This window comes from Salmo trutta, chromosome 2 (assembly GCF_901001165.1).
Source record: "Salmo trutta chromosome 2, fSalTru1.1, whole genome shotgun sequence".
Taxonomy (NCBI): Eukaryota; Metazoa; Chordata; class Actinopteri; order Salmoniformes; family Salmonidae; genus Salmo; species Salmo trutta.
The window spans coordinates 24,941,505-24,955,131 of NC_042958.1; the positions used below are offsets into that span (position 1 = coordinate 24,941,505).

Consider the following 13,627-nt stretch of genomic DNA (forward strand, 5'->3'; position numbering starts at 1 on the left):
TCCGGCCAAATATAGTCAGGGGAATGAGATGGAGAGAGAGAGATTGATTTTAAAAATACCTTTATTGGCCCTATAGTTACATAATTAAAGGCACAAGCTTTACTTCATTGCAACGGACCTAAAAAGTTAAAACCAAGCCCCCCACCTCGTCCGCTATACATAGAACCCACCTGAGAGAGAAGGAGAGAGAGAGAGAGAGAGGTGTCTCGTTAGCTAGTGGCTCACCTCTCCTGTCACTAAATGCTTAGCACTGGCAATGAGACAGAGAGCGAGACAGATGGACAATAGAGCAGGGCTGGCAGCCAGTGTAAGTCTCTCTTTCTGCCCTTGGTGACAAGAAGAGAGTGACACCCACTGCTTCTGAGTCACTCAGTCAATCAGTCCATCAGGGATGTCAGTCACCAGTTATCCCTCAAGGGACTACTATATCTACCTTACTATATCTCTCTCTAGCTTACTCTCTGTCTTTCTTTCACTCTGTCTTTTGTATTTCTCTCTCCAACTCTTTGTCTCCCTCACTCCCTCCACATGAAAAAAATACTAGACTTTACTACAGTACTTACTACATGATTCTGTAGTAAACTGTAGTATATTGTAGAATACTATACTACACACTGTAGTATCCCTCGATCATGTACAGTACTTACTATAGAATGGTGTAGTATACTATAGTAAATACTACAGCGTTACCAACTTTTGTTTCTTAAGTACTACATTAATGTCCGCAAAAACAGTGCAGTCCCCTATAAGTTAATGATATACTCTGCTCATTCCCCTCCCCCATACCCCATATCACAATTTGTGCCACTCATAAGTGAGAATATATATGCCAAGTATAAATCATATTTATATTGTATTCCCTACAGGTTTTAGAAAAGAGCAGAAACTCTGAACTATCTGTTCAGATCCCAGTCCTACCTGCCTACCTACAGGTAGGTTATGGAAAACCTGCTCTTTTACAATTTCTCCAGTAGGTTTCTTCGAGGAGAAAGCCTCCACTTCTATGTCAAAGATAATACAACAAAAACACTAGTAAATACTACAGTAATTTATGCAATAAATATTACAGTATACTACAGTCTGCAAAAACACTACAATAAATATTATAGTATGCTACAGTAAATACTACAGTATACTACAATCTGCAAAAACGCTACATTAATTTAGTATATACTCATTTTCTTTTAATTTAGTAATTATACAATAGTTATATGTAAAGAATACAGTATACTACAGCAAATAATACAGTATTCACTGTCGTGTTTTTGATAACTTTAGTCCAGTGAATACTACAGTAAAGTCTTCAAAAACATTACAGTGAATACTATTCTATTTATACCATAGTGTATTTTTTTCATGTGGGTATCTTGCTACCTATATCTGTTTTGAACCATGGATAGAAACCTCTCCTCACCTCTGTGCACCAATGAGCTCTAAACACTGATACCTCGCTCTCTCCTCTACTCCTCCTCTCCTCCAGTCATCCACTCCACTCCTCCAGCTCTGCCGCTTAGCTCAGCCTCAGCTCGACAGGTCTCCCTTTCCACTGAATAGAGATTCTCGGGAGCAGAGATGCATTCATGTCATACAAAATTGTCACTCAACAAACAGCATGGCTTAGGCTTGTCACCGACAGCAACTGTTATGGGAGTTAATTACTTGTCAGTGTCAGTAATGATAAATGTGAATCACCACCTCTTCCTCGGCTTCAACCCAGCCATCTAAACCCTATTGTCAAAGGCAACAAGCAAAGAGCACTCCGCCATTCGTCTTCCCCTGCATACATGCTCTATGCAAATTACTGGCTTTTTTTTAGAACTCTGTATTTTTTTCTATTTTTCCCTTTCTCCTCCTCAGTATTCCACTTTTGGATATCTGATTGTATTTATTTTTCCATTATCACATGCTTCCTTCCCTTCTTTTCCCTTCACCTCCACCATTATGTTATCCTTCAGTCCTCTGTTTATTTTTTATGTAAGCATTCCACGGGTTGCCAGGTCCCCTTGGGTTGCCAGGTCCATTGAGGTCCCACTGTACAGTATGCCAGTATCCCCCTTGTTTTACAATAGAAAGCATATGAATAAAAGCAAGGAGGCACATGAGACCTGTCATGACGTATAATTAAAAACCGCAGAGCCGGGGCCTTGCATTGGGGACAAAGGTGATTGACTCATTTTTATAGAAACACCTATTAGAGGAAACAGCAGCTGCTTGGCAGCAGGATTCTTTAGGTATTCTGATGAAATTGTCATGACCCCATGTCAGTCTCTCTTCACCTTCGGAAATGTATAAATAAGAATAAGAGTCTCCCGACGGGCCCCAGTACCCCCTCTAAACCCCTCCCGTGTCGCAGGGGTTCACAGTTTGAAAGGGCTGAATGCATTTCCATAAAAAGAGAATGAGAGAGAGAGAGAGCGAGCAGAGCGGTTATTTAGATGTGCTTGACATTTCAGCGAGGAGGGAAGGTGAGGGGTGGGGCAGTAGGCATATTAATATCAGAGGCTAACAAACCATTTCAGGTCTTCTCCCTCTCTGCTATGTGTCTAGACATACTAACCCCCCCCCCCCCCAGAATGTCATCATTATATCAAAGAATTACCACATACCTTCTTGATCGAAATATCACGATTACACTTACCAGTACCATATGAATCAGCTGTGGATGAATGTTATGAGTTTTGTTTTGGTACTACCACTGTAAAAACACTACATTGTTATCTACATGTATCATGAATACCATTAATGTATCTCTTCTATACAGTATAAGAACTTCCTATTTCTCACAGAGAACGCTAAGGTCCCCAGCCGTCTGATATTGAGTCTGTCTGTAAACAGAGAGACAGAGAGGTATAATGGCTAATGGCCCTGACTGAAGAACAGGGAGAAGGGTAAATGAAATGGAGAGAGAGAGAGAGTGAAAGAAACAAATGGCCTGTGTCTCATCCTCCTGTCGCTTTATCAGATTACTGTAAGAACCTGGCAAACCGCTACCTCCTCCCATCCCCCCATCCACATTGATTGAGTATGAGTAATCGATTATGGCCACTTCAGTGTTGCTTGGCTGTCCTCTGTCGGATGTTGCAGAGAGAGAGCGAGAGAGAGAGAGAGAGAGAGTCCCAACGCTAAAACAGAAACCATTACTCTCCTTCTCAGGTAATTGGATTAAAAAGAAGGGAGGAAAGAAGAGATGAGATGCAGAGACGCAGATGGTAGGACAGCTTAGGTCACTGCCAGAGCTGTATAGTCTTTGATGTTCCCTGTGTCACCTTGTTCTCTCTCGCTCTTTCTCGCTCTATCTCTCTTTCTTTCTCTCACACTCACTCACTCACTCACTCTTTATGTCTGTCTAGGAGGAGGATGAGGAAGAGGAGAGGGTGAAGGAGGAAGAGAGGAATGGGAGAATAGAGCCGGTGGGGAGAGCAGACTCCTGTGTGGAACACTCCCCAACGTTATCTCTGAAGTAAGTGCATTACACACCACCGTCCTCCTGGTAGGAATGGACTCACCCAACTCTCTCTCTTCCTGTAATATAACCACTTCTTATGACAGGCATACACCATATAGACTCACTCATCTCAGTACTCCATAACATTGTCGTGTCCATGAATCAGATGCTCTATACTCAATATATACACCATTATTACATAGGTACAGTACACTACAGATTCATTTTCCAAGACCATCTTACACTCAGTGCATGTCTCCATCATCAGTGTTATCACCATCATCATGTGATTTTCCATGTATTATTTAACTATTATTAATGTGACTCCCTCGTACGCCCTCGCAGCTTTATTTGCAGGGCTGAAGCATCCCTCCACATTTCCAATTCATCGGGGCTAGTTTTACTGCAGAACCCACAAAGACCTGATCTTAATCACTTAATTGGAGTCTCCATTTGGGTCTTTAATCGACCTCTGGTTCCTCAGCCTGACTGTATAATGGATGGCTTCATGAGAGAAGAGGCCTAGCTGAGCCAAAGCCAATCTCTATAGGGCCTGTATCCCAAATGGCACCCTATTTCCTATCATGTCCGCTATGGGCCTTAGTCAAAAGTAGTGCGCTACAAAGGGAATAGTGTGTCATTTGGAACTGGACCAGTGAGTGACTGCAGTAGCATCTCCCTAGCTGCTAGATAGAGGCTCCATTCCCAGACCTGTCATGTTATCCTGTTGTTTTGTGTTATTCTCAATTTTTTCTGTTTCTGTTTTTATTTCACACATGCGTTCCTCCCTCCCGCTGTCCCTCTCACCCCCTGCCTCATCCATCATTGTCCCACAGTGACATGCTAAAGCTGGTAGAGGTGTCCAATGTCGGCGGGCCTCTGGGGATCCACGTTGTGCCTTTCAGTGCCACGGACAGAAGGTAAAACTGAGTGCTGATCGAGGATCAGGTCCCACCTGTCCACATAACAGTATTCATTATGATCTGAAAGGCAAAACTGGTCCTAGATCAGCACTCCTACTCTGAGAAGCTAGACTTATTAGGGCCCAGCTTCCCTGTCCCAGTATGAAAAGACTACAGTACTCCTACTAGGCTAGCCCCCTGTCCCGATCTGTCCTCTGCATCCTTTTGTTCAGTTTGACGCCTCTGAAATCGCTCTCTCACTCTCTTTATCTCTCTCTCTCTGTCCGTTCTTTCACCAGATCTCTCTCTCTCTCTCTTTCTTTAGCTCTATCGCTCACGGCTGTCATTGTGAGTGACTGTGATGTCTATTGGCCTCTTTTTTTATCTTTCTTCTTCCTTTTGTGTTTTCAATTTCTGAAACACTTGTCCCTTACCAATGTGAGTGCTATTTTACAGCTCCAAGGAGACAATGAACATAGAAAAGGAAAGGATGAAAGTGGAAAGCGGTTTGTTCTTGACTGGAGGCTGTACAGTCTGTGTTCTCCACGTTCCTTTTATTCTGAGTTCTATGTTACAAGTTCTATCCACGGGCCACAATGGACTTCAGACATCCTCTGGTTTGAAGGTGACTTTTTGGGGGAGAAATAAATCCTTCTAGCGACTATATCTATTTAGGCGTTTGACCCTCCTTGGTGAAGAATAGTGATGACGAGCATGATGATGAATATATCAGAGTTTATTGTTATTCACAATCAGCAGGAACTGGCCAATACAATCAAACTAAAAGCGAATTCATAACATGGGTCCTACATGTTCACCAATGGATTGGCACAGTGCACACTCCCAAGGTCACGGTAACATAAAAATGTGTCTCAAATGGCCAGTACGGCTAAAAGTAGTGCACTATAAAGGGCATAGGGTGCCATTTGGGACACCATCACACAGTGGAAGAAACACAAAGGAAAGAGGTGAAAATACTGATGAAAGAAATGATATGGGATATCATGTGGGACTTTGTCATTGAAGGTTGCTGTTGTCATTTCATTAAGATAACTCACTCAGGACTTTGATTCTATTGCCGTTCCTGAGAAACTAGCATGATGTTGTTGAACTAGAAATAGGCTTGACCTTTGACAATTGAGCGTCGGATTCTTACAGTATACTGCCTTAGCTTTGGCTCAGAAAAGAAAGAGAGAAAGATGAAATATCGATATTAGATATTGTAAATATAATAAACAATATGATTGAATGACTATAAACGTCAATGATTTTGATATTGGATAAAGCCTCCTGACAAACTAGCTTAAACTGTTTGTTTTCTGCTTCAAAGTGGTCCTTTGATTTTGGCCTTTAGAAATGGCCACTGTCTATCACTGTTGCAACATATTATTCCGTATGGTCCCATGCATACTGTTTCCTCATCAGCTCCTTCAATTATGTCCCAAACTAGAGAACGTGACAGAGACTGGTTAGTCAGATGATGTTAATGGACTGCTCAGCTCTTCCTCCAGGACGACAGGCGTTAGCTGCCGAGGGCTGTCTCATTACCGTCCAGACGAGCAGGGTCAGACTTCCGGCCCAGACGGAACACTCAAAGTGTCTGCTGTCACAGCGATGCTAGCACAGCAGCCACTGGTTCTTTGCAGCTGCAGGGAAGAGAGGGACTTGGATAGGGGAGACACACACACACTCTCTCTCTCTCTCTCTCTCTCTCTCTCTCTCTCTCTCTCGCAGATGCGACACCGCCACCATTTCAATAATGAGATCTCCTTCTGTGACCACTGTGAACTGTAAACAAGACGCAGACATAATTGCGCTGTGTAAATGGATCCTGATTGCATTATTATTCAATTAAAGCCAGTAGATGGGAACAGGTGGTCTCTGTCGCTCCATCTCCTCAGCTCAACTCCTCAACTGTCTCTCAATCAACAGGCAAAGAGTCTGCATAGGAGCAGATGAAGGGAGGGACTCAGTATTCCACAAGTCTCTCCAACAGACTCGCCTGTAGAATTGTACAATTCTGCTAACTTTTTTTTTTAAGTCCCAGATTTTCCAGAAATCCAGGCTGAAATATTCCTGTAGGGAATAAGCAGGACGTCTGGGAATAACTGAAAGTTAATGTACTGGTGGAAGACTCAATACATCTTAAATAATGCCTACTAGTTTGAATGGAGTGAGTGATAAGCATCTTAGCAAATGTCCAGTAGCATATGAGACAGACAGATGTGAAAGTGTGCTAATGCATTTATCATTAAGAATGAGGGCACCTTTATTAATGGTGATCAAATCACTAAAAAGCCCAATTGTATGCCTAATCATGAGACACTGTACTGAATACACATTACTAATCAGCATCAGCTCCATCTGGGTTCATTATAAAGCCCTTGAACTCCAGTAAAACACTGATCTAAGGCCAGTTGCTACACTAGATAGGCTGCATCTCAAACGCTTCCCTATGGGCCCTGGTCAAAAGTAGTCCATTATAAAGGTGCCTTTTGGGATGCATCCATTGTCTTGCTTCCACACCACCTAGCTAGTCTATAATGACTCTATGGTCCTCTCCCCACCACTCTATCAGCCAATTTATGAAGCCTCAGCCTGCTTAGTCTGCTCATCGGCGGTGTGAGTGGACAAAGGCCTTTTGTACCACATAATTCTGACTTAGTAATGCGCCATTTACCCCCATTGAGGAGAGAGATGAGTTTGTGGTGGTGAGTGAGCATGCCCATGTTATACAGCCAATTAAACTAATGAGCTGAGGCGGCTGGTGGCCGCAGCTTGCCCCTTTCGGCTGAAACGCTAAACAGCTCCGTGAATTTAGCCTCGCTCGCCTGGAAGAAAATTACTTTTCGTTTTCTTTGCGATTTACCGGGTTGTTGTTTCTGTTTACGTATCTAATAAAGTACTGAGAAAATAGTCTGTTTTTCACCTCCTACTGTCCTTGTCTACTTATGTAACCCCCCCTCTAGCCCTATCAGATATCCCATTCAAAATGTCAATCAGAAATAAATCCCACTTAATATTCAATCTCTTTTCACTCCCTAAAGAAGTTTTTACCTTACTTGAGTCTCAGGAGCCTTAAAGTCTTAAGACTTCCCATCAGAAGTGGCAACAACAGTCTGAGTGCAGACAGTACACCTGCAGCTTCTCCTGGTCCTTTGAAACAGGAGTTATGGTTTTGCTGTCTGTGCGTCTATCAGATCTCTTTACGCGTCTGTGGTAGCGCGGTGATCCGGAGGGCGAGAGAGAGGTAAAACCCCAAGCTGCTTTCTGATGTATTTATTTACTGCATCAGGGTTTGAAGGTAAAGGTTGTGGAGCTTGGAGGGGATTGCTGAGACAGCAGGCTGTGCATTTGTGTGTGTGCGCGTGTGCGTGTATTTATAACAATGCTGCCTGCTCACTTTTTAAGCCCTGGCTAAGCGAAGGTAGACGACAGACAGACAGCGGAGCGTCACTGAAGCCATAAGACCTTCACTAGTCTGAAGACCAGGATTAGCACTTAGATGTCCTTCACAGGGAGAAGGGAAGGGGACAGCTCAATATTACATACCACAGCATTTCTGGGAAGAGAGAACATAGTATATGTCAACCTGCCTCATCCTGGCTAAAGTTTTGTGAGTTAGTTTTGGTGTCAATAATTTATCTGATTTATGATATTGATTTGGAGATACTGAGAAGGTATAAGAATAAGATCCCTTGACAAAATTACTATGCAGTGGTTCTACAGTAATAGTTACTATTCAGTGTTTCTACAGTAATAGTTAATATTCAGTTTTTCTTAATAGTTACTATTCAGTGTTTCTACAGTAATAGGTACTATTCAGTGTTTCTACAGTAATAATTACTATTCAGTTTTTCTTAATAGTTACTATTCAGTGTTTCTACAGTAATAGTTACTAGTCAGTGTTTCTACAGTAATATGTACTATGCAGTCTTTCTACAGTTATAGTTACTATTCAGTGTTTCTACAGTAATAGATACTGTGCAGTGATTCTACAATAATATGTAATACTCAGTGTTTCTATGCTAATAGTTACTATTCAGTGTTTCTACAGTAATATTTAGCAATTCGCTACACCCGCAATAAAATCTGCTAAACATGTGTATGTGACCAATAAAATTTCATTTAATCTAATTTAACAGTTACTATTCAGTGTTTCTACAGTAATAGTTACTAGTCAGTGGTTCTACAGTAATATTTACTAGTCAGTGGTTCAACAGTAATAGTTACTAGTCTGTGTTTCTACAGTAATAGTTACTAGTCAGTGGTTTTACAGTAATAGTTACTAGTCAGTGGTTTTAAAGTAATAGTTACTAGTCAGTGTTTGTACAGTAATAGTTACTAGTCAGTGTTTCTACAGTAATATTTACTAGTCAGTGGTTCAACAGTAATAGTTACTAGTCAGTGTTTCTACAGTAATAGTTACTAGTCAGTGTTTCTACAGTAATATTTACTAGTCAGTGGTTCAACAGTAATAGTTACTAGTCAGTGTTTCTACAGTAATAGTTACTAGTCAGTGTTTCTACAGTAATATTTAGCAATTTGCTACACCCGCAATAAAATCTGCTAAACACACGTGACCAATAAAATGTCATTTGATTTCATTTAATAGTTACTAGTCAGTGTTTCTACAGTAATAGTTACTAGTCAGTGGTTCAACAGTAATAGTTACTAGTCAGTGTTTCTACATTAATATGTACTATGCCGTGTTTATACAGTAATAGTAACTATTCAGTGTTTCTACAGTAACAGTTACTATTGTGTTTCTACAGTAATATTTAGCAATTCACTACACACAATAAAATCTGCTAAACACGTGTATGTGACCAATACAATTTCATTTAATAGTTACTATTCAGTGTTTCTACAGTAATAGTTACTAGTCAGTGGTTCAACAGTAATAGTTACTAGTCTGTGTTTTTACAGTAATAGTTACTAGTCAGTGGTTCTACAGTAATAGTTACTAGTCTGTGTTTCTACAGTAATAGTTACTAGTCAGTGGTTTTACAGTAATAGTTACTAGTCAGTGGTTTTACAGTAATAGTTACTAGTCAGTGGTTCTACAGTAATAGTTACTCGTCGGTGGTTCTACAGTAATAGTTCTAGTCGGGGGTTCAACAGTAATAGTTACTAGTCTGTGTTTCTACAGTAATATGTACTATGCCGTGTTTATACAGTAATAGTAACTATTCAGTGTTTCTACAGTAACAGTTACTATTGTGTTTCTACAGTAATATTTAGCAATTCACTACACACAATAAAATCTGCTAAACACGTGTATGTGATCAATACAATTTCATTTAATAGTTACTATTCAGTGTTTCTACAGTAATAGTTACTAGTCAGTGTTTCTAGAGTAATAGTTACTAATCAGTGTTTCTACAGTAATATTTACTAGTCAGTGGTTCAACAGTAATAGTTACTAGTCTGTGTTTTTACAGTAATAGTTACTAGTCAGTGGTTCTACTGTAATAGTTACTAGTCTGTGTTTCTACAGTAATAGTTACTAGTCAGTGGTTTTACAGTAGTAGTTACTAGTCGGTGGTTCTACAGTAATAGTTAGTAGTCGGTGTTTCTACAGTAATAGTTCTAGTCGGTGGTTCTACAGTAGTAGTTACTAGTCGGTGGTTGTAATAGTTACTACTTAGTGGTTCTATAGTAATAGTTACCTGTCAGTGGTTCTACAGTAATAGTTACCTGTCAGTGGTTCTACAGTAATAGTTACTGGTCAGGGGTTCTGAGAGTATCTAGTAAGTGGTTCTACAGTGTTAGTTACCCGTCAGTGGTTCAACAGTAATAGTTACTAGTCTGTGTTTCTACAGTAATAGTTACCTGTCAGTGGTTCTACAGTAATAGTTACTAGTCTGTGTTTCTACAGTAATAGTTACCCGTCAGTGGTTCAACAGTAATAGTTACTAGTCTGTGTTTCTACAGTAATAGTTACCTGTCAGTGGTTCTACAGTAATAGTTACTAGTCTGTGTTTCTACAGTAATAGTTACCCGTCAGTGGTTCAACAGTAATAGTTACTAGTCTGTGTTTCTACAGTAATAGTTACCTGTCAGTGGTTCTACAGTAATAGTTACTAGTCAGTGGTTCTACAGTAATAGTTACTAGTCAGTGGTTCTACAGTAATAGTTACTAGTCAGTGGTTCTACAGTAATAGTAATTAGTCAGTGTTTCTACAGTAATAGTAACTATTCAGTGTTTCTACAGTAACAGTTACTATTGTGTTTCTACAGTAATATTTAGCAATTTGCTACACACGCAATATTATCTGCTAAACACGTGTATGTGACCAATCACATTTCATTTAATTTCATTTAATAGTTACTATTCAGTGTTACTTCAGTAACAGTTACTAGTCTGTGTTTCTACAGTAATATTTACTATTCAGTGTTTCTACAGTAATAGTTACTGGTCTGTGTTTCTACAGTAATAGTTACTAGTCTGTGTTTCTACAGTAATAGTTACTAGTCTGTGTTTCTACAGTAATAGTTACTAGTCTGTGTTTCTACAGTAATAGTTACTAGTCTGTGTTTCTACAGTAATAGTTACCTGTCAGCGGTTCTACAGTAATATTTACATGTCAGTGGTTCTACAGTAATAGTTACTAGTCTGTTTCTACAGTAATAGTTACTATTCAGTGTTTCTACAGTAATAGTTACTAGTCTGTGTTTCTACAGTAATATTTACTAGTCTGTGTTTCTACAGTAATAGTTACCTGTCAGTGGTTCTACAGTAATAGTTACTAGTCTATGTTTCTACAGTAATAGTTACTATTCAGTGTTTCTACAGTAATAGTTACTAGTCTGTGTTTCTACAGTAATATTTACTAGTCTGTGTTTCTACAGTAATAGTTACCTGTCAGTGGTTCTACAGTAATAGCGTGTTCTATGCGTATCTTCACAACCCGTCTTTTTACATTCCATTACTTATCGTCCTGTCTCTTTTGACTTTTCTTTACATGACAATCTTTCTAATGAATTCCCTATTCTCAATTAAATGGATGCAGAGGACAATTCCTAGTTGTGTGGGTTAAATGGATAAGAACTCTTGTTTGAAAAGTCTTGCGCCTGGTGTGTGTGAAGTGTGTGTATTGTAACGTGTGGTTTGACCTGGTGTGTAGAGTGTGTTACATGTGTGTGTGGAGTAAGTTCAACGTCTGTAAGGTGTGCGTAACGTGTGTGTGTGTAACGTGTGTGTGTGTAACGTGTGTACCGTTGTTCCAGGACCCTTGGGTTGTTAGTGAAGCGTCTGGAGCGCGGGGGCAAGGCGGAGCAGGAAGGTCTCTTCCAGGAGAATGACTGTGTCGTCAAGATTAATAACGGGGATCTGAGGAACATTCGATTTGAACAGTAAGCCCCCCCGACCTCGCCTCTGTCTTGACCTACAGAGATGGGACACATTCTACATTTACCTGACACTACCTCTAAACTTTCTTAAACCTATCTTTCATAAGCTTTTTTCTCTCTGCTTCTGTCTCTTCTTTTCTCTCTCCAAAATGTACAGTAATACATTGTACTTTAAGCATTATGAGTCAGATACAGACTATTTGAAATGTGAGAGTTGTGCCCTCAGTGATTCTCTATAAAGTCCTTATGGTGACCTATAGTTCTTGATAAGAGCACCTACCCCTCTGAGCTTACCAACCTTAATATACCTTAGTGCCCCTACCCCTCTGAGCTTACCAACATTAATATACCTTAGTGCCTCTACCCCTCTGAGCTTACCAACATTAATATACCTTAGCCCCTCTACCCCTCTGAGCTTACCAACATTAATATACCTTAGTGCCTCTACCCCTCTGAGCTTACCAACATTAATATACCTTAGTGCCCCTACCCCTCTGAGCTTACCAACATTAATATACCTTAGCGCCCCTACCCCTCTGAGCTTACCAACATTAATATACCTTAGTGCCCCTACCCCTCTGAGCTTACCAACATTAATATACCTTAGTGCCTCTACCCCTCTGAGCTTACCAACCTTAATATACCTTAGTGCCTCTACCCCTCTGAGCTTACCAACATTAATATACCTTAGTGCCTCTACCCCTCTGAGCTTACCAACATTAATATACCTTAGTGCCTCTACCCCTCTGAGCTTACCAACATTAATATACCTTAGTGCCTCTACCCCTCTGAGCTTACCAACATTAATATACCTTAGTGCCCCTACCCCTCTGAGCTTACCAACATTAATATACCTTAGCGCCTCTACCCCTCTGAGCTTACCAACATTAATATACCTTAGTGCCCCTACCCCTCTGAGCTTACCAACATTAATATACCTTAGTGCCTCTACCCCTCTGAGCTTACCAACCTTAATATACCTTAGTGCCCCTACCCCTCTGAGCTTACCAACATTAATATACCTTAGTGCCTCTACCCCTCTGAGCTTACCAACCTTAATATACCTTAGTGCCTCTACCCCTCTGAGCTTACCAACATTAATATACCTTAGTGCCTCTACCCCTCTGAGCTTACCAACATTAATATACCTTAGTGCCTCTACCCCTCTGAGCTTACCAACCTTAATATACCTTAGTGCCTCTACCCCTCTGAGCTTACCAACATTAATATACCTTAGTGCCTCTACCCCTCTGAGCTTACCAACATTAATATACCTTAGTGCCTCTACCCCTCTGAGCTTACCAACCTTAATATACCTTAGTGCCTCTACCCCTCTGAGCTTACCAACATTAATATACCTTAGTGCCCCTACCCCTCTGAGCTTACCAACATTAATATACCTTAGTGCCTCTACCCCTCTGAGCTTACCAACATTAATATACCTTAGCCCCCCTACCCCTCTGAGCTTACCAACATTAATATACCTTAGTGCCTCTACCCCTCTGAGCTTACCAACATTAATATACCTTAGTGCCCCTACCCCTCTGAGCTTACCAACCTTAATATACCTTAGCGCCCGAGTCTCACCTTCCTCTGTTCTATTGATTTATTGCTACTTTTCATTTCCTAAAGTGGATTGAAGATACAAGGCCATCGCAACATGGAGCTAGGAGGGGACACACACTAACACAGCTTTAGAGTCATATTGGTGCTGTCGTTTCCAGAGATGAGAAATATATTGCATTTTATCCAGACCCTGACCCAAAGCAAGCATTTGGAAGGAGGTTGCCCTGACTGATATCCTCCCCATTAGGAAGAGCTCTTGCCTGGTTTCGTGCTGGCTAGGATGGAGCTTTCAGGATTCCCGATTAGCTGTCTTAGGGTGAGGCCCGATGGGGTGTCCGTTGATGTGGAAGGGTCTGCC

General features: G+C 40.7%; 1 protein-coding gene and 1 non-coding gene across 4 annotated transcripts in view; both read left to right on the top strand.

Moving 5' to 3' along the window:
• LOC115153707 (partitioning defective 3 homolog) overlaps positions 1-13,627 on the top strand; it is a 555,114-nt gene that overhangs the window by 250,054 nt on the left and 291,433 nt on the right. For 2 of the 3 annotated variants that reach the window (XM_029699308.1, XM_029699315.1), the window contains exons 6-9: positions 867-932; positions 3,351-3,460; positions 4,282-4,365; positions 11,581-11,706. In XM_029699308.1, coding sequence (XP_029555168.1) covers positions 867-932; positions 3,351-3,460; positions 4,282-4,365; positions 11,581-11,706 — 386 coding nt within the window. The remainder of the gene's footprint in view (positions 1-866; positions 933-3,350; positions 3,461-4,281; positions 4,366-11,580; positions 11,707-13,627) is intronic. The other variant, XM_029699317.1, reaches the window with a different exon arrangement.
• Positions 943-997, top strand: LOC115163479 (U7 small nuclear RNA). The gene has a single exon (XR_003869750.1). It is a non-coding gene; the product is annotated as a U7 small nuclear RNA (small nuclear RNA).